This window comes from Maylandia zebra, linkage group LG7, assembly GCF_041146795.1.
Source record: "Maylandia zebra isolate NMK-2024a linkage group LG7, Mzebra_GT3a, whole genome shotgun sequence".
Taxonomy (NCBI): Eukaryota; Metazoa; Chordata; class Actinopteri; order Cichliformes; family Cichlidae; genus Maylandia; species Maylandia zebra.
The window spans coordinates 27552384-27574578 of NC_135173.1; the positions used below are offsets into that span (position 1 = coordinate 27552384).

Below are 22195 nucleotides of genomic sequence, written 5' to 3' on the forward strand. Positions count from 1 at the left end.
AGAATAGATGCCGAACAGTTACCATGGAGTTATTTCTGCTGTGCAACATTTTATCTAATATTTATTGTATGAAATAACAGACAGCACATGAAGGATGTAGCAGAAAAGCGGGGTGCACTCTGGACAGCCCAGCACCCCATCACAGAGCGACACCTACGGCTAAATTAGTCATCAGCTAATCCACCGAGTCACGAGCCACACAGTCTTTGGCCTGTGGGACCAAGGTGGAAAACTGTGGGTGTATATTTATAAGAAAAAGTATTTTAGATCAGTGTGTAGAGTTTGCCTACTTCCATGTGTTAATTTAACTACACTTGCACTTGTTTATCAAACACAGACCAGACCTTTATGAAGCTTAATGCTTTGGTGATTAAAAAATAAGAAAGGAGGGCTTGTAGTTGAGACTGGGGATGCTGGGTGAGAGTGCCTCTGTGGTTCATGTTTCCATATGGCTTAGAAAGATCAATGAATGCGCAAGTAGCTCTTTATTCTTCATCATACTTGCAGCTGATATTGAAGTAGGGCATGTGTCATAAATGCGTACAAAGCTGACTACTAGCTTTTATATGTGTAGTTTATATCTACGTGATAAACAGAATCCGTACAGGTTTATGGATCTGCACATATTCATAACATTTATGGAGAGAATACATATAACATGTGGTTATATATATTTCCGAGATATGAATAACAAACTATCCCCTCAGAATACAAGTATATAACAAAGAACGCAGATCTGTCAAAATCCAATAAAGAGTCTTCAGGAAACTGCATTACTGCAAACACATCTCAGACAGGCAACATCGTCCACTAGTTTTAAATCTCTTTTTTTCCAACATCACCCAAGCTGTGCATCTTAGGTGACGAAAGCAAATTAGGTACGGAACCAAATACATCACATATAGTCCTTACTGCCTCATGAATCGCTAAGAAAACTATCCTCTTGAACTGGACAGTTCATGAGGATATTTCATCTCATGATTAATGAACTGAGCCTAGAGGATTTTTAATTTCAGGTAAGGTCCATCCATTCACCCATTTTTTGGCAGTTATGTGGGTTTGGGTCACACAGGGTAGGGTAAGCAGAGAAGCCCAGACTTCCCTCACTGCAGCCACCTGCTCCAGTTCATCCAGGCGGACATTGAGATGTTCTATTCAACTGTCAGTTAAATTCTAGTCAATTTTATTAATATAGCACCAAAAATAAATAGCAGTTGCCTCAGGGTGCTTTATATTGTACAGTAAATAACCCACAGCAACAAAGAAAACAGAGAAAACCCCAATGATCATATGACCCCCCTATGAGCAGATGCTTTGGTGACAGCAGGAAGGAAAAAAGCTTTTAACAGGAATAAACCTCCAGCAGAATATGGTTCAGGGAGGGGTGTCCATCTCCCATGACTAGTTGGGGTGAGGGAACGAAGACAGGACAAAGACATGCTGTGGAATAAAGACAGAGATTAATAATTATGAAATGCATGGCGTTTATGCAGAGTCAAGATTCGGCTGGTCAACTGCATCTAAAGGACAATGGTCACTCTTTTGAGGATGTCAGTGTTCACACTTCACACTTTGGTTTGAAAGAGGAGTGAAAGAAGCCATCTATGTCCACTGTGAATGACCACAGAGGCGGTGGCTTATGACACTAACTGTCTGCGATCTATAATCCAGTTTTGAGATCCCTTCCCAGACATCTTCACGCCCACTCACATCCTGAGTCCATAACACTCTTGGGGACACTCCCATTAGGGTTAAAATCTGGAACTCCCCACCAGTTGCTCTTAGAACTGAAGAAGCTTCTCGGATGAGAGGTGAAACATCTTCAAGGAAACTTAAAGAAGTCCAGACGCTTTTCTTTCCAAGCCCGACTACGATGACCTGGATGACTGAGAACCTTCACAGACATATCATGGCTTATATCTGAATAGAAAGAAATATGTATATATAAACCTTGAGAAAGAGGGTGAATCAAAGTTTATTTTGATAGAAGGTTCACTTGGGAAAAGCAAATAGCAGCAATCAGAAATTGGATCAAGACTTAGCTGTTTATGTTTTGGAACAGCAGCTCAAACTAATTTAAAAAGACTGAATGTAATTGAGGCTGAAGCCCCAGTTTTATGCTTTGGGGCCCTGCATACACCTCCACCTTTATTGGTAGAAATTAGATAAACACCACCAGGAATAAGCAATAAGGGAAAAACAGCAATGTGATACACAATCAAACGTAGGAGACATCAACCACAACATCCAACAACATAGTATTATTAGAAAATGCTAAAGTTGGTTGTAGCCCTTCAAATTCAGTGGGCAGTGATTTTGACATGGATTCTTTCCACACCAGAAAACGATCTCAGTACATTAGAAAACACAGGAGCAAATTCTAATTCTGTGTCCATGGTGGAGGAAAAGTTAAGAAGGAGCTGGGTATCTCACCTACAGATTTATACAAAGTGGCCCATGATGAAGTGGCAAATCAGACTTTGCCTGACATCCCAGACCTCGACATCACAAAGCTCAGCTGAAGTAGTTTCTGTTAATAGTACTTAGCTAAAGTGGGTGCAGGAGGTCAGGTTAAGAAGAGTGATGATTTCAGCTCAGTTTTGATGAGACTTAAAGAAAAACTACCTGTCGCTTGATCAGATGTAAAGGTGAAGCTCCTGGTTCTATCGTACAGGCTTGAAAAAGCCAGAGAATCAGTAGAACTGGCATGGAAGGGATTGGTATTGACCTCAGATTAGACACAGGGACTTCAGAGTGTAGAAAGCGTAACAGCTCTGCAGCAGAAGCAATGGGAAAATGAAAAGGGTGTGATTACATTTCATTGCAAAAGACTATCAAGATACAGAAACACCATCTGCTCCATGTAACAATGAGTGCTTTGAATCATCGGTTGGCATTGATGAGAAAGCATCCTGAAAGAAAATGGACATGTGAAAGACAGAAACTATCTGCATTGATCATCAGAGTGGACATTACAGACTACTCCTTTAGATCAGTATTCAATTTGGATCATTGTGGACCCATAAAATCAATATTTAGGTTTTTTGCATAGTACCAGACATATGTCAGGATTTGATCATCTTGTAATTCTACGAATGGCCTGATGGGGGCAGCTCTAGGCTTTGGATTCGTTAGACTACCGGAAATCCAACAGAAGAAGAAAGAGCTGCTGGAGTAATATGGCGCCCGGCACCTACTAAACGTTGTTGCCCCGCTCTTTTTACTCGGAAGTTGATTTATCATACAGCAAAAAGTCACCGTCAGTGTTTCTTTGCGTGTTCAGTCTTTCTCAGTGAGTCTTTCTCTCCAGAAAAAAAAACGCTTTTAGCTCGTTTTTTATTTTAACTTTGTCTCAAACGGCACCGTCGCCTATAGCACGGAAATGTCCGAAGTGGAAGTAATAAAGCTGCTGGTGAATCAGCGGCTGACTGCAGTGGCTGAAGAGATAGTGGGACTGTTTGAGAAAACCTTTGCAGAGTACCGAGACAATGTGGCTCGCTTGGTGGAGGAAACAGAGCGACAGCGCAGGCTGCTGGAATCCGTAAAAACCCCGGGAGCTCCCTCACCACACACAGGTCTGTGCAGCGTGTCCTCGGTTTGCTCCCGTTGCTTGATTGTAATTCAGTTGCTATAGTTGAGTCTTAACGGGTAAAAGGAAATCAAGTATCAGACGTCGCTGAGATTGTGTAAGTTGTATCAGAATAAAGACATCATCACAAGAGCACTTTAACAAAAATTACAAGAAAGTCTGACTGCTTGGGAGCGAAATCTAAAGAAATGAGGGGCGGCTCAAGGCCTTTGCACTGTAATAGCATGCTTTCACTTTTGCGCTATGTTTAAAGTGATGCTTAAATGTTATTGGGTCAGATCTAACCATAACACGAGAGCATGCATTTTATAGGAAGGTCACATGCAGAAAAGTGCTGTCCAAATATTTGCTTGTATCTGTGTTTCTTGCAGAATCCTTGGTGGGGGAAACAGAGCGACAGCACAGGCTGCTGGAATCTGTAAACACCCCGGGAGCTCCCTCACCACACACAGGTCTGTGCAGCGTGTCCTCGGTTTGCTCCCGTTGCTTGATTGTAATTCAGTTGCTATAGTTGAGTCTTAACGGGTAAAAGGAAATCAAGTATCAGACGTCGCTGAGATTGTGTAAGTTGTATCAGAATAAAGACATCATCACAAGAGCACTTTAACAAAAATTACAAGAAAGTCTGACTGCTTGGGAGCAAAATCTAACCATAACACGAGAGCATGCATTTTATAGGAAGGTCACATGCAGAAAAGTGCTGTCCAAATATTTGTTTGTATCTGCGTTTCTTGCAGAATCCCAGCCGGCGTTGGAAATAGACACAGCACCGAAACAACAAACTTTGGGAGTGAGCTTGAACCATGAGCACATAGGTGCTCGCTACATCAAAGAGGAACAGGAAGAAATGTGGAGTAGCCATGAGGGAGAGCAACTTCAAGGAGTGGAGACGTTCTCTTTTGGCTTTATCCCTTTAAAGACTGAGAGCCGAGAGGAGTCGGAGGTCAGCTCTCCATACCTTGTGAAATGTAAGTTTAATTTGTTAATAAAATGTAACAGCAGGAGAAGAGTAATTAGCTCATTTGTCTGATCTGCACTACAAAGCAGCTATACCTTCATCCCCATCCTTAAAACCTTCCCCCTCACAGAGAGAATTATAACCTTTTTCCTGCTTAGCTGTCACCTATAGATTTACATCCCTGATAAGCAGGAGTCTCACTATGTGTTTAACGTCTCCCATGAACTTAAACGGCCCCCAGTATGTCTGTGTGTAGGTGTGATAGAGCAAAAGGCCCACTCGGGAAGCTAACCTTAGTGACAATGTGATACTACTGTTACTAAAGTGATTGGTTAAAATACGAGATCAATACATCGAATAAAGAAATTTGTTACACTTACATGTTTCAGATCATCTAAAAAATGTAAATGTTAGACAATGATGACACAAGTAAACACAAAATGCAGTTTCTAAATGAAGGTGCTTATTACAAAAAATCCAAACATGGCCCTGTATAAAAAAGTGACCCCCCCCCCACACACACACACACACACACACACACACATAGAGGTGATATATTATTATTATAATTGGTGATGTATTATCTACCAAACTAAAACTTTTAATTTCTGTCCAGTGTTACGTGGAGACTATCAGCCGCAGCAGAAGTGTAATGAAGAGGTTCCGTCTCAGGAGCACGAGTGGAGACCTGCTCTGAAAGAGGAGCCTGAATGCTCACAAACTGAAGTTGAACAGGAGGAACTCAGGAGAAGCCAGAGAGAGACACGTATAGGACTGGGAGAGAATTCAGTCACAGAGTTGCCATTCATTGCTGTAAAGAGGGAGGCTGATGAAGAGCAAGCTTTGTCGGCTCAGCTTCACAACAACGCAGAGTCTTCAGACTGCCAGTCCACTGAACATATGCAAGTAGAGAGTGATGGTGACGACAGTGGAGGAGCAGAACCACTGACCGAAGCAGCTAGTGACAAGACTTCCGACTCTTCAGACAGTGAGACTGAAGACAGCGATGATGACTGGAAAAGAATAAATACAAAGCAGTCCCATTTTAAAGTAATGATAGGTAATAGAGTTGCTAACTCACAACCTGTCCAGACATTAGATCCAACTCCAGTTAGTGATGAGAAGACTTCTGATTCATCTGAAACTGAGACTGAGGACAGTGATAATGATTTGATGGATAGCGATAAATCTAAGAAAGGTTCAACTAGTGTTACATTTAAACATGCTCTTGTTGCAAGTTCTTCAAAAATGCATACTGAGAAGAAATCTAACTGTAGGCAGCAACTGAATAATCACACAGGTACACAAACAGCACAGATTTCTATCCAGGGTTCACAACTTGTTCTTCACAAAGCAAACTCAGGTATGAGAACCAGTTCTACAGAACGACTTTTAAGCGACTCCAAGAAACGTGAAGAAAGTGCATCTCCGAAGGCACAGAACACCAAGGACAAATGCTTCACATGTTCAAGTTGTAATAAAAGTTTCCAAAGGAAAACACACCTGATTCAACATATGAAAATGCATAAAGAGAATCCTAACATTAGTGGTGTAAACAAGCCAGTGTAGTATCCAGGAATGGCTTGTTTCATTTTGTCCTTTTGTTATCCAGGAACACTGTTAACCTTTTTCTTACTGTTAAGTGAATGGCATTCCAGCTAATGATAACCAACTATCTACAGAATTTTCAGAAATAAAATATTTTTTTATTTTTGTTTTTTAATGGACCCAAAGGTCAATAAAATGTAAAAAATGTTACAAAGACAAGTGCAAAGCTACTGGTACTTTTTTTTGTAATCGCTGAGGCTGCAAAACCTGCCCATTCAATTGCTCATTAGGAAGTTCACTCTGTTTTTAAGCTCGTCTGCACAGAGGACCAATGAGCTTATTCCATGTTTTGTTCTTTTTTTCTTTTTTTTTTGTACATCTTCTGTCTAAATTAAATGTGTCAAAAGTTTGTGAGTGGTTTAAATAGAATAGACACAAGTCATTTTACTAGGTACTGCTGTTCAACTGCTTCCTAACATAAATGTTAGCCACGGCTTTCTTTACATTCTTTTAATGCTTGTTTGTTGAAAATGCTAGGGCACCGCTGAAGTTCAAACTGAGAATCAGAGTCGGGGGGGACTTTTCCAGGCAAAAATGCCTGTGACGTCAGAGAACAATGGCCAGTTTTAATTTGATTGGAAAGTAACAGAAAATCAAACACTTCGAATAAAGGTATGGAGAAGAGCATATCTGGATGCACTACACATCCAACCTTGAAGCAGATGGGCTACAGCTGCAAAAGACCACAACACCTACCACTCCTATCAACCAGAAACGAGAAACCGTGGCTACAGGATTTTAAAAAGCGGACAATAGAAGTTTGGAAAACATTGCCTGGTCTGATGGATCTCAATATCTGCAAGGTGTATGTAATAAAGCGTCAAGAGTATTTGCCCATTAGATAGATAGATGGTAGCTCTTTTACAGGATGGTATCACTTTGCTGAAATGGTTTGGGTCCACTTGTCATTTGACACATTAACATTACTATAGTTTTGTACTGACCTTTTTATTTTGTAGTGATAATCTTTATCCTATGCGAAAACATTATTCTCCAGACGACAGTGGTGTCTTTCCAGGTGATGATGCACCTCACGTGGTTTATGGAGTGTAGAAATATGGGTCATGTGCTATGGCTATTGGAATCACAGATGTAATTTCAGCTGAGCATATTGGAAGGATTTGAACTGAAATGTTAGACTACTACCCACAACTGTTGACTGTTTTCCCCTTTAATTTGTCACCACTTCATAGGAGACCTGATTGTAAATAAATGTGCCTATAAAGCACTTTGGGTCACTTTGGTGTCTTTTGATGTTGAAGGAAACTGTACTCACTGACACATTGACTTTCTTTACAATTTCTTTATAGGAAACACCTACATTTTTAAGTGTGTTACAAGATAAATATATATTCTTAGTGCTTATTTTCTGATTATATTGTTTTTTGTACTTTGTAAATGACCCTGTGCACGAGGAAATGCCAACTTCCTGGTTTGAGACCGGATGTGGGGTTGTACATTTCCGGTAGCTTTACTTTGCGGTCAATCGCTACTGCAAAGATATACCCCAAAAACTTGAAAACGGAAAGATCGCGTTAAGTTACAAAGAGGAGAAGGTGGGAACACTCACCACTGTTGTGTCATAAAAAATCTAATGATCAATTTTGACGTTTAAAGAGTTTAGATCGATCAGTTGTTTACATCACTCAACACAAGCAGAACTGCATTACTGCAGCAGAAGACACATTTCACATTCAGAAGCACATCTCTGTATAGTGACTGGTCTTATGATCTAAACAGGCAAATGTTCAGTATTCAAACTACAGGTGAAGAATAGTCAAACCAGATGTTTCCCCGTTATGTCGAGATCAGCTAGTCAAGTACACACCTACACAGCATGTTAACAAACCGTGAAAAAAGCCACACAAAAAATGAATGATTGCTGGTAAGGATTTCTATACATTAGTATTTACGAAGGGTATGTTGTGACCTTCAAAATTACAGCGGTCCCTCGCTTTAACGCGGTTCATCTTTCACCTGCTGTTTCGCAGATTTTTTAGTGCAAGTTTGCATGCTTATTTTTACGTCACATTGTGTCCTGCGTCCTGATCGCTGCAGACGATCTCCTCCGTGACGTCTCTCCTGTACAGTACAGAATCGCTGCATCGATCGTTAGCAGTGTGACTCTGAAGTGCAGTACTGTATGTCCACGATGTCCACGAAACGTTTTGCACCATCAAAAAATAAAATTGGCTACTTGATTTCACCCATCGCTGGTTATTTTAGAACATAACACCCGCGATAAACGAGGGACAGCTGAGAAATATAACATTTGAATCCATTTTCTCTTTTTCTCTGAGGCGCAGGGAAAAATATCGACAAGTCGATGAACATCATTTACAGATATATTGGGTAAATGCCCAAGACATCTATAGAAATGTAAATCGCCGCTTGATTCATTCATTTGCTTAACTTGTTTTGGACCGTAAACCAGGCGCGAATAAGACACCGGAAACAAAGCTCCCCACAGGAGTTTCCGCACCGGAAGTAGCATATGCTAACGTGCACAGTTCTTTTGAATTCTTTTGGCGACAGAGAAAGACTGGACTCAGAGTGGTCAAGCTCAAAAAATGATCTTTATTTTTACATTTCCGGAAAATTGAGAACTGCAGACGAAGACGTACCCCAGTTCTGAAAGCCTTGCCAGGCAAAATACTAGGGGTGCAACGATACACAAAATTCACGGTTTGGTTCGGTTCCATACTTTGGTGTCACGGTTCGATATTTTTTCGATACAAAAAAATGTTGATACCTTTTTAATTTGTTATTTATTAAAATTATAAATATATATTTTAACTCAAAAGTACAGTTTTAAATTTAATGTTGCTGAAACTACAAAATAAAAAAAATAAAAAATCTATCTGATTGGGAAAACACTCATCTTTGGAAAAGAGAGTTTATTACAGAGAAATGGCTCTTTCCAAAATAAAAGCTATACTATACGCTTCATCTGGGCTATATTCTCAGCAGCATATTAAACATATCAGGTCCCCATAAGGACAATCATGTGCTAACGGCTGTCTAAATGACTCTGGTAAAGTTTGTAGAGTGTGTGTTTGTTGTTTTTGTCTGCTTCCACTTGTCTTTGCACTAGGATGATGAAAAGAACGGAATTTAATAAATGTTATGATGGTCTGTCTCTCTTCTATTGTTAATTGCCTTTTTTCGACATCTTTGGACCAACACACTACTTTCTACAGTACAATACTGCTCAGCTGATGCTCACCTGTGTTCCAACACCACTTTTATGCAGACAGAGGGGGTTGCAAGTAATGAAGGAAAGTTGGAACACCTGTAGGAATTAATAGCAACAGCTTTCAAGACCTGATTAACCTCCATTGGTGCAGAACAGCTTTACATTGTTAACCCATTTTGTCCTCACTGAAAAAGGCCTTTTTGTATAAATCTGAAATGTATATTATTATTCAGTTTTGGGTAACCTTACCTTTTTTAAACCTCTGGCAGTTTGCCATTTACCTTTGTACCATTTCAAGCTATTCATTGGACTTGAATGACTTGAACTGCAATAAATACCTGCATAAATTTGGGTATTCTAAAACTTTTGACCTGTAGTGTAAATCAGCGGTCCCCAACCTTTTTTGCGCCACGGACCGGTTTATGCCCGACAATATTTTCACGGACCGGCCTTTAAGTCGCGGATAAATACAACAAAATAAAACTAGTACCGGTACCGAAAAAAAGAAGATTTATTCATAACACACGTGAAAAGACCCAGGAAAACTGAGTTAACGATAAAAACGATAAAAAAATAACGCTGAAAACCGATAAAAACCCTGAAAACCATACATTTCACGCCTGAGCCCGAGGCCCGGGGGTTGGGGACCGCTGGTGTAAATGATCAGTATTAAGCAATTAAGCATAATTAACCACCAGCAAACTCACATATGTATTATAATTTTGTGTTCAACCATTAATACGCTTAATACCATTTCTCTTATTTAGGATCATGTTTAATAACTGGTTGGTGACACATGTCTTATCTTTTCACTGCAGACACTAATCAAAATTCACACATTAGAACACTTGATCTCATTACTCACAATTATTTCTCATTTAACATACCAAAAGACTTAGACTTTGATTTATATCGTTGATTAAGAATAAAGATGATATTCTATGAGTAAAAACATGCTCCAAAATCTGCCAGTAGTGCTCGGTATCATTCTTAACAGATGAGGCTGGATGTTAAGAATTTTTACCTCTTCTCAGATATGATGACAGAGGAAAGCCAGGGGGGCTTCACTATCTGTCCAACCTCTCTTGAATTAGCACAGTACCTTTAATAACTGCAGCATGCCGTAATTGCTGTAATAAATTATTATGGTCAGCAGTATTGAGATCTAGCAGGACAAGCACAGAGATGAGCCCACTGTCAGAGGCTATAAGAAGATTGTTTGTAAGCTTCATTAAAGCTGGAGCTGAATCAACTTTCCATTCGACTTGGACCACAAGGTGGCAGCATTGCACAACATTATACTACAGTGCACTTTGCTCTTTGTTCCCGCTTTCTTGCAGAAAGAGGTCTGTACCATGAAGTAGAATTCAGACTTTGCAATGTAACGATATATTTAACCCTAAATTTTCAGAGTTAATTTATACTGTAAATTGCAGAACATAAGTATGGAAGAGGATTAGGGCCACTGGAAATAAAAGTGGGGTCGTCTTTTTTCCGCCTTCCAGTAAGTCCCCTGCCAACAAAAATGTATCCACTGGAGCTACCCACTCCAGTGGATAGCTTACAAAACTTGAACATGTGTCTAGTTATGTCTTTAATAGTTATATTGTGATAGGATCTGTTTTGTCCACCCAAATAGCACCCCAGCTAAAGTGGGAGCTTTAAAATATCAATCTGCCCGTATTTCTTCACAGTCATTCTGGGATATCTGATTGGAAGAAGACAGAATAGTCAGATTCTTACCTTACAGGTGCAAAGATGAATGTGATACTACACCTTGGAATTTATATCAGCACTCTTGCGGTGCTGTGTGTTTGTTCTGCTTCTGACGTCTTTGGATTCTGACCATGTGTTTCCTTGGCTGGTTTCCCTTCCATTCCCTTCATTGGTGTGGTGATCCTAACCCCGAGAGTCTGACTGAGATTTTGACCTGTAAATACAAGATGTGTGGATTCCCTTACTCCCTGGGCCCTCTGGATCTCTAGCCACTTTGTTGGATTGTGTTTGTTGTAAATCTATTCAGTCAGTGTGAATAAATGCACTGAACTGTGATCTTCTGAGTTAGCTCATACAATTATCATTGAAAATTAACACTGAAACTAAAATCTTAACTGAGCAGAGAGAATTTGCTCTAGATACCAACTGTAATAAACTGAATTAAATGCAGAAAATCTAAATTAAAAAAAAGAAAAACTGATTAGAAAATACAAAACTCTTTTTGGCACTTGAGAAATTTTACTCAAACATGTGGGCATGCACTGAATGCATGTATCCCTGAAGTGTTCAAATGCCAAATACAGCAGTGAAAGTACTCAAAGGGAGCAGTAGCTGACATTTCACCAATGCTTTCATTATTTAGTAGGCACTATAATAATTCTTATTTATGGCAAATAAGTCAAAAGATAAAATGTAACTTTATTCTTGTTATAGATACACTGTCATACCAAAACACAGACTCAGAAACAGACACAGTGGCAAGTTTAACAGGTTTTCTACAAGCAGAGTGTAATAACACCTGATCACATTCACTGCAAGGTAAGTATTTAGGTAAGTTTTAAGTACAAAGGAGGTGAGATGCGCTTGCAAGAGTGCAATATGTTTTTTCTTTCTAAGGAAAAGCTGCAAGCTGTGGGGAACAAATAAGTTTTAAGTGATAAACATCCTTCGCTTTCTGGGTGACAGTACTACTAGTTCTGAAGAGCCAAACAGTCCAACGGCTAAACATGCAGCTAAACACAGGAAGAAAAAGCAACTTATGCATAGAAAAACCAGGGTCTGATTTCTTCTAGAGGAGCAACAACAATCCAGCATTGCATGAAGAGATGGGCCAGTCCTGAAATCTGCTGCATTTTAAAAAACGAGAGGCAACGTCTTTTTAGAGCACTTCCTCTACTGGAGTGATATTACCAGTGTGTGTGGATGGTGTGGGCGTGGCTGTAGCTGTAGTAGAGCAGTTCAGGTGGTAGAGCAGCATAGAGAGCCTACTCATTGTAAGGTTGGTGGTTCGATTGCCATCTGCTTCAGTCTGCATGCAAACATCTTTGGGCAAGATACTAACCCCAAGTTGCTCTCTGATGCATCCACTGGAGTATAAATGTGTGTGAATGTTACATCAAAAGAGCATAGAAGAAAGTGTTTGTGTGAATGGGTGAATGAGGCAAGCTGAGCGTTTTGAGTGCTCAGAGCATAAAAAAGGGCTACAAAATGAACTCCATCACAATATTATCCATGAAGGTGCCAGCTGGACTTATAAAATAATATAAGAAATATATTTCAGAAATATAAAAAGACATGTTACTCTGAGTTAGTGCTAATAAGTGCTAATTATGTTCCTAAGTTGCACATAGTAACAGTCAGTTTAGAAGCTTGTAGCTCTCTAGTTGATGTTTTCTCGTATAGGTGTGGTTGTTGTTTTCAGTAGCTCTCAATAGGTGCAAGGACTTGATAAACATTGGAATAAATATTGGAATAGCTGAAAATGGACTCAGCATCTTTTCACCAATCTCACAAAATCCCAGATGAGATTGCTAGATCATCTGTGAATTGTTATCAGCACTGACCAGCTACACTGTGCTATGCACTCAAATCTCTCAGTTTTATCTGGCACCTTTAGCTCATACTTGATGCTACCTCATTCAGTATGTGTATTATTATGTGTCATATAAGAACTGTTTTCGCTTTTGCATGTGCTTTGAGATGGCCGCCCTTCCCTTAGCCTGGTTCTGTCACAGGCTTCTTCCTGTTCCTGTTCTTACTTCCTCCGTACAAAGTGCCTCGAGGCAATTGTTCTTGTAATTTTTGCACTATATATAAATGAACCTAAATTGAATGGAGTTGAATTATGTGATACTGCTGGCTGTCTGCTTGCCAAAAACAGTGTAGGCACCACTGCCCAGAGCACACAGCACCCAGGCTGGTACAAGAAAAATAATTGAAATTCATCTTTGATGACATTTTTTGCTGTGCACATTATATATATAATTTTAATTGCATTAATATTTAAAAGCCTTTTGTCTACATGTACTTCTCCTTTAAACAATAAAAAGTGACTTGGCAGAAGATTGTGAACAGTCCCACAGCCTCTCTAATGGCTGACCAGCCAACAGAAGCAGTAAATTTCACTAATGACTTTCCAATGGTCTTTAATTTTCCATTTTGGAGGAGAGGAAATGTCAGGGCTGATGAAAAGGTTAATGTAACTTTCACCCACTATAAACATGCCTTGATCAAAGAACAATGCAATTAAATGCTTTTTTATTCACTGGACATACAAGCACACACATATACGCACACAATTACAAATATGGATTTACACATAAACAGCTATCACAGCAGTTTCCCAATTAGATTTTCAGTTTTGAATTAAATGGATCAAGTTATTGAAATGTTTTCATTAAACATGCACTGAGGTGGTGTGTAATACAAGAATAATATAGATATAATATTTATTGAATATATCAGATTAAATAGCTGTTATATAAGATTGGTTACAGTCCAAGATAAGGCATGACTGCCACAGCTTTAGCTTTGTAAAAAAGATTTGTCGTGTTCAAGTTTTATTTGCACATTTTGGTTTCTTAAACACTTACGTGATATGGGTATAAAGGACACAGATAATCAACAGTGTATTTATCTGTGAATTATTGTATTAATGTAATAATTTTACTATCTGCTGTTTCTACATAATAGTGCAGAAACTATTTGCCTTTAAAGTAAACTTAGCTTTTGAAAAGTCTTGGCTGAAGCAATGAGACAACTTTTTCTTTGAGGGCAGACTTTTCGGTTTCCAGTTTGTGTTGCACTTTTTCAATTTCACAGTGTGTCAGAACTGTGAGTGTAGTCAGGTAAGCAATTGTTTTTCATGCAAAGTACGAGTTACTGTGGCAGTCTGCCAAAGCAGAGACCAAAGCAACTGTAAAAAGCCTTTTATTGTAGCATCGTCTTTGCAACCACTTTCTCCCAGTGTCAGCAAGCAAGTTCCAGGCCTAAGATGGGCGAATGGGGTGTGTGGTTTGTGCTTGGTTGCAGGAGATGGGTGGAGCAGACAGTTCAGGGTGTGGTTGGCTATCACATCTTACAGCAGTCACCTGATCACACTACCTCTCATTGGGAAGTAAGGGAAAACGCTGGGATCTGGAGGGTGATGAGCACAGGGACAACAGGGAGCGACTGGAAAGCTGCTCTGTGTAACAAACCACACTGTAAACACCACCACACTGCCGGCTTTGAGGGCTGGGGACGTTACAGTAACATCATTAATACTTTCTGATTTTTTGTTTAGTTTTAAATGTTAGATGAGATTAGGTGAGAGGTAATAAGCAGTTAACTTTTTGTTAAGTTGCTTTGAAGGTGTGTATCCAAACAGAGTGTGAATTATGCAAAGGCTTTGGGAGATGATTGTAGCTGAGTAGCTGCATCTTTTGCTGTCTGGTTTGCGAATTCGTTGTATAACTCAGACAAACGGTAGCAATAAGTATTTCAAGAAGAAAATTTACTGTCATGGTACTGGGTCTGTGACCCAGTGTTTCTGTATTTCTACAGTTTGAATCTGCTCAAAGTTATAATCTGAGTTTATTTTCTTTCTGGGTGACTTGTGTTTAGTTTTCTTGTGCAGGAGTTCTGATGTTCCTGATGTTCATCTGTGCTCAGTCGTGTCTCTTGCTCCCTCTGTTCCCTGTATTCAGTCAGTTCACGTCTTAGTGTGCGTCTCATGTTTCCTGTTTTATTTTGATAGTCCCTTGTCCAATATTGCGTGTATTCAGTTTTGCTTCCTCCCTGTCTCATTATGTCCAATTAGTTTCAGCTGTGTTTCCCTCCTGTTTCCCATCCACTCGTTATCGTCTGTGTATTTTATCCTCTGTCTTCCTCTGCCTGTTGTCGTGTTGTCCCTTGTAGCTGTGTGTTCCCAGCGCTCCTCAGTTATGTTCCTAGTCTGTTCCTAGTTCTAGTTTCCAGGATTCAGATTCAGTTTTAGGATATGTTCTTTCTTCTTGTATTTAGTGTTTGGGTTTTTGTTCCCTTTCTGGAAAGGTATGAGCACAGGCTAAATCCTGAGCAAATCTAAAGCATTACAAGCCAAATGCATATAATATAGTTCTGTTATACGTCACACATAGTCACACATATTTTCGATCAAAACAACTCCTGCGCTGTACTCTACCCAGTTTCACTTCCTGTACTCTGCAGGCCTGCACAAAGCGTGCAGAGTTTCCTGTCTTACACAGTACTCTGTGACCTTTAGCACACATTATAACTCAAAGTGGGGTTTTACTATACTGGCCTCTTTAAAACAACATAAACAGAAAATAAGCACTAAGAATATATATTTATTCTGTAACAGTAGCAAATAAAAGCTGCCTCTCTCAGTTAAACCTTTTCACCTGAGTACTGCATTTGGGTTCCAGCTGTGCCTGCCACACAGCATCACCATGACATTTGCTCACTTTGTTTTCATGTAGCTGGTTGTGGTTATTGTGTAACGTTGGAAACATTTGGCCTGGGAACACTGGCTGAAACATTTTGTCTTCCCTAATATTAATAATATGCAATGCCAAATAGGCTTACAGTGAATATATGCATAAATATATTCATTGTTTTCTCACTGTAGTTAATGAAACAGTAACAATCCCCTGATTCGTGCTCCTGGATGCAAATTTTCTATTATTTTTATGTGCCTTGACACAACTTTCCAGTCCACTGATTTGTAAAATAAGACTAGGTTAAAATCAAGAATTTAAAACTACAGGATTAGGTTTAGGAAAAAAAAATCATGTTTTGGGTTAAAATACAAGAGCTGCCATGTTTTTTTTAAAGCTTTACTTTCTTTGTTGTCATGGTAATTTCTCCACAGTTTCTCTCGAAAAAAATACTAGCTCTGACATGAATACATTTCCTATTGAAATAAATTTCTCACAGATTTATCCTTACTGACATGAAAAAAATTGACAATTTGAGTCCATAAACACACACAAGAAACAGACCAGCATGCAGTTAGTCAGTTTTGGGCGATGCAAATGCTTGCCATAATAAAGATCCCTGTAGTGTTCTCTTTTGTTCCAGTTATTCCTTGTTTAGAGCACCAATTCATCAGTTCAGGTTAGGTCTTTTTCTTCACTCATTATTAATAAATTTTGACTGTGAGAAAACTGTTGTGTGCTTCATTGATACCATCACAGTCTGAGTTTACATTGCTTAACTTTTACACCCAATCAGGTTCAGCAAATTAATCCAGAGAAACTGTGGTTCAGTATTTCACAGTATTTTACTGCTGACAACAAACTAATGGAAGCTGCTGAGTTGGTTCATGCCAAGTGAATCATGCCATCAGTTCCCTCACAATATGGTTACAGTCTTGCACATGCACTGAAACCTTGAGCACATACACCAGCTGAGGGGCTGCTGGGACAGCTGGAGGCCCACTGACCCAGAGACAGCACAAAATCAGTGGAGAGTATGTGCCAACACAGAAATCCTGTTACAGTCTAAATCTGCCATCATCATATTTCAGGCATTTTTCTGACTAGCAATTCATCCAGATAACAAAATCAAGGATTGGTATAACTCTGGTGGAAACCATCACTTCCTGAGAGCCCACTGGACATCCACATGAGAGTGTAGATGCAGCTCTTCATATACAAGGAGCAAACAACTAAAAAAAAAACCCTTAAACAGCTACATTTTATTATCAAGAAATTAAAATATCCTACTCTGCAAGGCTTCATAAACTGATGATCTCTCACAGACTCTGTTGCGTGTGTGTGTGTGTATGTGTGTGTGTGTGATAGTAAATTGCAGACTTCATTAAGGCAAGCCTCTTCTCTTCACTCATTTAATTACTACAGAAAAGGTTAGTGCCACAATGCAATTTACCAAATGTGATTTCTTAGCAGCTATTAACTCTGCGTGTGATGTATGTACGTACGTCCCCTCCCCCATCGGCCCCCTTCCCTCCAGACGCAGTGAGGGACTGAGAGCTCTTCTCGCGCTCTGTGTGAGCATACCAAATACCAAAGTCTCATGTTCTCAGGTTGGAAACATTAGCTTTAAAAGAGGCTAAACTGCAGGCAACACAAAGACAGAGCAAATGTACTGATTGTCCTGAAAGATATTTGGATCAGGAACTGAAACATCTGTGGGTGTCAAACTTACTACGAAGAATTCAGTGCAGTAAGGAGGCACCGTGTACACCGATCTCTTTTACTCTACGCTCTGATGCGGCATGGCTCCATCTTTAGGATTGATGCAGACTATGCATTTTGTCCCTCCATAACAACACTGTAAAGGAAAAAAGCCACTATAATCAACTCTTTACGTGTTGATAATGTGCCGTGGGTATGTCTGTTCCTACAGTTTACAATGTTTTTACCAAACAAGTTTCCTGCTGAAGACCTTAGAAAACATAAAAGGTTTAAGCTTGAGAATTAGACCTCTCTCATTAGAGCATAGCAGCATTATTATTTTATTTTAAAATCATAGGTAACAACAATATCACACACAGACTACATTAAAATGTAGCAAATTCATTTTTAAACAATACAGTGCTTAACAAATGTATTAACAGTTCTCATAAAAACAAGAAAATAAATATATTTTAGAAATCTTAAAAAAAAACACATTTAAAATGAAAATTTATATTTTTATTGACGCCGAATTTCAGAACTAATCAAGCACAAAGTTCTACCAATAAAACATGTTTTTGTGTTCAAGAATACAAGTACTGAAACTTAACATTGTAATAAAAACACGTGCTTTACGTTTCCAATTTTTTTTGGCAAAAAAAATTAAAAGTTAATTAAATATTTAAAAGAATTCATGGACAACAAACATACTTATGATTTAGCATTATATCATTTTGATTCAAGTAAATTGCAAATGACAAACTAACCATTACAGACACACAAAAATTCCAATATTGTTAATTTGAGGGGTTCTGTTGCACAGTCAAGCACTATTATTGAAGGGTATATACCTTAAAATATGAAGGGCCTTATGGCAGCTGTTGTAATCTGGCACTTTATAAATAGAAATGAATTGAATATGTAGTTGTGATAAAATGCACCTAGTTTATACATTAATCTGCTGAGTGCATTTTGGGAGTCAGTGGTGCAGTATGGGGCTTGGTCCACACCCCACGTTGGTGGAGAGGCCAGACCCGGGTTTGACCTGCAGCCCTTTGCTGAATGTCTTCCCCTTCCCTTCTCTTCCCCACTTTTGTGTCTGTCTTTACTGCTTCACTATCCAATAAAGATAAAAATGTGGGAAAAAAAGAATCTAAAAAAACAAAAATAAAAAAATCATGCAATATAATATTATTATTTAATTGCGAAAATGTCTAACATTTAACATGTTATAAAATTAAGCAAGGAAAAAAAAGTTTGTGCCTCTAAATTTTTGTTCATATTAAAGCTATGGGCACCACTGTGAGCCTCCTTGTAAATATTCTGCATTAAAAAAATCAACTAATTGTTAATCACTGACCTGCAATAAGCTGTTAATTGAGACTCTGCAAATTAAAGATAATAGTCATTGAAGTGAGGAGAGAGATCACCCATCATACTGAGACAGAAGATGTCACAGCTCTAAAGATGAATGATGACTCTCAGTGTCAGGAGCACCACGGCACAAAGAATGAAAGAAAAAATGGATGAAGATGGCGCCACATAATTCTACCTGTGCAGTAAAGCAATCAAACAAAAATAATAAAGAAAAAACTGTTAGTAAAGTAGTACAGATAGGAGCACATAGCTATAAAAATATAACTTTTAACAAGGCCTACATCATTAAGTATATTAAAATGTATAGATGTAATATTACAAACACTGTAGAGAATTAAAGAGCTTGAGGACTGTGCAGTATGGTTAATTTCAGATGCCTACATGGGTTTTTAAAACTTGTATTTGTGTTCTTAGCAAAACAACTAGTTAAACCTAGCACACCTGGCCAATTCAACTGATTTCTTATATGTGTTGATCTGAAACGGTGTGGTGAGACCTGAATGTTCTGAAATTGCCTGTTTTAATCAAACCTGGCATCGATGGGGGTTGGTCCTCTCCGAGTTCCCAGAATCTTTTCTTTAAAGTCTTTTTTTTCTCTCACTAAAATCCTACAAGAGTTGTTAAAGGCTGCTTCCCATCACATATCTCAATAATAATGGTTAGCAGGAGGCAGCTTAGCTGTTGAGATGATGAATTACAGTGTTGTTGCTTATTTACCTGCGTGTATAATGTGCATAATATAACATGTATAATGCACTCAACTTTTCTGCTGCTTGTCTCCTGTTGGGCTCCCATCAGAGCAAAGCATATCTACAGCACAAATACACAAACTGCCCACAGGTGTGCTTCCCCCCTCAGCTTCCTGGTCTCCAGCTTTTATCAATGGGGGAATGACACACCTAAATGACAAAAAGGACGGCTGTTTACAGAAAAGAAACTTTTTTAACTTGACAAGCTTGCCTGAAGGCATGCCTAGGACACAGACTCACACACACACACACACACACACACACACACACACACACACACACACACACACACACACACAGAGGAATATTTCACTGTAATTTGCAGGCTTTGTCTGTGCATGTAATAGGTCATGTCACAGGATTACATTAAGATTATTATAGCTTGGGTGAATTAATCATTAAAGCTTTCTGTCAAAATGATTTGAGTTAATTTTATAAATGTTATTCATTTTGTAAATGCTGATATATAAATCCAAATCAACACTGACTTCAGCTACTACTACTGATAGTAAATTTACATTAATGGTACAATTTGACCTCAAGTAGGTCTTGATAGTAATATGAAATGGGTTTTAGCGTGACTGTTGCATGTTTTCATCCAGGAGGTGTAAATGACATTAATATTACATATTAAATCATACTGACTGACTGGGGATCACGTGGTGATTCTATATATATATTTATAGAAAAAATACATCAGATCTCTGACTTCATTAGGCTTACAGTGCAGAGAGCTGTATGAATATAACTAAATATGTTTCTTTAATTCTATCTGACATAAAATTAAAACACAAAATATTTCAGTATATAACGATGAAAAGTACATTAAAAAAATTGCAAAATAAAAATTTAAGAGAGGACAAAAGTCTAGAGCTGGCACGCTTCAGGAACAAATTAGTGAAGGCATGACTCAAATGAGCAAAAAAAAACCAACTGCATAAATTGTGGGTAATCACTTTATGCATAAATAATCACTACTGTATTTATTTAGGTTTGGATGCAAACTTTTGTAAAGGTTTTAGGTGTGGTCTGATTCCTTGGTATGCGTGTGGATTGGAGTGTGTGGTTGTGAGTCCTCAAGCGCTACGCACAAATAACTGCACATTTTTATATCTTACATGCATCATACTTACTTGTGCATCATATTGTACGCATTTGTAACATTTTTGAGGCAAAGGAGAGGGAGAGAGCTCTCCCAAGTTTGAACACTTCTCTCCAGATGGATCAGCCTCACTATAGCACAGAAACATGCAGGAAAGGTTAGTTGTCACATGTAGGTTTGCAACAGGCCTGGATGTAAGCATGACAGACTGGCATCATGTCCACAGTATATGACATGATGATCGTGGCTCAAGAGTTGGGAGTTCACCTTGTAATCAGAAGGTTGCAGGTTCGAGTCCCGGCTTGGACAGTCTTGGTCGTTGTGTCCTTGGGCAAGACACTTCACCCGTTGACTACTGGTGGTGGTCAGAGGGCCCGGTGGCGCCAGTGTCCGGCAGCCTCGCCTCTGTCAGTGCGCCCCAGGGTGGCTGTGGCTACAATGTAGCTTGCCATCACCAGTGTGTGAATGGGTGGATGACTGGATATGTAAAGCGCTTTGGGGTCCTTAGGGACTAGTAAAGCGCTATATAAATACAGGCCATTTACCATAATCTTACGTAGTCTACAACCCTTAAAAAGATGGATATAGCTGATGGATGGATTGATATCTCCCCAAGTTGCTCAAGCTGCTATACATACTAACATGTCTACAATTTCAGTTAGCCTATGTGAAAAAGAATAACAAGGAAGGTGATAAAAGGCAGAAAGGCAAGTGTCAACAAATGTTTTGTGTTGCCGTATATCATGTCTTCACTGTCTCTGTCAATAAAAGGCCAAAAATAAAATAAATAAACAAATGTTTTGTACCAAGACTATCAAGAAGAAAATAGTTAAATACTCCACTTCTCAACTTACAACTATACAGACGTCCCCTCTAATAGACAAGGAACCAACAGACAAAGACCTCCCCCATCTCTTTGTCTGTTGGAGGGAAGGGTTTCTGTTCGTATGCCCTTCAATTTTGCTGTGCATTAATTCCAAACAGTGTTTTTATCCAACAGCTATTCCAGGGAAATAACAAGTGTTACTTAAGTATCAGTGTCAGTTACCATCTAAATATTGAAACTAAATTTCTATTTTTCTGACTTGCAAAGGAAGAAAATGTCATTATGAATTTTAATAAACAAAAATGCAATTCCTGATAATTATAATACTATCAGTGAAACTGATAATATCAAAATTATTACATAAACAATCACTATTTTTTCCATCTTGGATGCATGCATTTGAAAAGGAGTTGAACGTGCCAGCAAACTTGCTTCGTATTTGTGTGTGGACTGGCGTATGTTCTTGTGAGTCCTCAAAAGTTGCACACAAATCACCTCATACATTTGTAAATCTTTCTTTTACTAGGTGGGCCAACGTCCTTAAAGTTTGACAGTGCTTTTAGTAGATAAAGGTGAATGGCTTTAACATAAATTGAGCTGAGGTTTGGGGAAGCCCCCAGAGGGGACTGGCGGTGGCTCCCGGGCCCATTTTAGAAGGATGTGGAATTTTCAA

At 38.9% G+C, this 22195-nt stretch overlaps 1 protein-coding gene across 2 annotated transcripts; it reads left to right on the forward strand.

Moving 5' to 3' along the window:
* Window positions 1-3123: 3123 nt before the first annotated feature.
* LOC101472455 (uncharacterized) lies at window positions 3124-7393 on the forward strand. Of its 2 annotated transcripts, XM_014414484.4 has the most exons (4): window positions 3128-3575; window positions 3961-4041; window positions 4327-4557; window positions 5164-7393. In XM_014414484.4, exons 1-4 carry the CDS (start codon window positions 3383-3385, stop codon window positions 6114-6116), a joined length of 1458 nt encoding a protein of 485 aa, XP_014269970.2. In that variant the 5' UTR covers window positions 3128-3382; the 3' UTR covers window positions 6117-7393. The 2 variants fall into 2 exon arrangements, with proteins under 2 accessions (XP_004556300.3, XP_014269970.2); XM_004556243.6 differs by lacking the exon at window positions 3961-4041 and having other exon boundaries at window positions 3124-3575.
* The last annotated feature ends 14802 nt before the right edge of the window (window positions 7394-22195 follow it).

Excerpts from the sequence above, each read along its gene's own strand:
- LOC101472455 (XM_014414484.4), top strand. The coding sequence starts at position 3,383 with ATGTCCGAAGTGGAAGTAATAAAGCTGCTGGTGAATCAGCGGCTGACT. Across the intron at positions 3,576-3,960 it reads AGCTCCCTCACCACACACAG|AATCCTTGGTGGGGGAAACA; the intron begins GTCTGTGCAGCG and ends TGTTTCTTGCAG. Across the intron at positions 4,042-4,326 it reads AGCTCCCTCACCACACACAG|AATCCCAGCCGGCGTTGGAA; the intron begins GTCTGTGCAGCG and ends CGTTTCTTGCAG.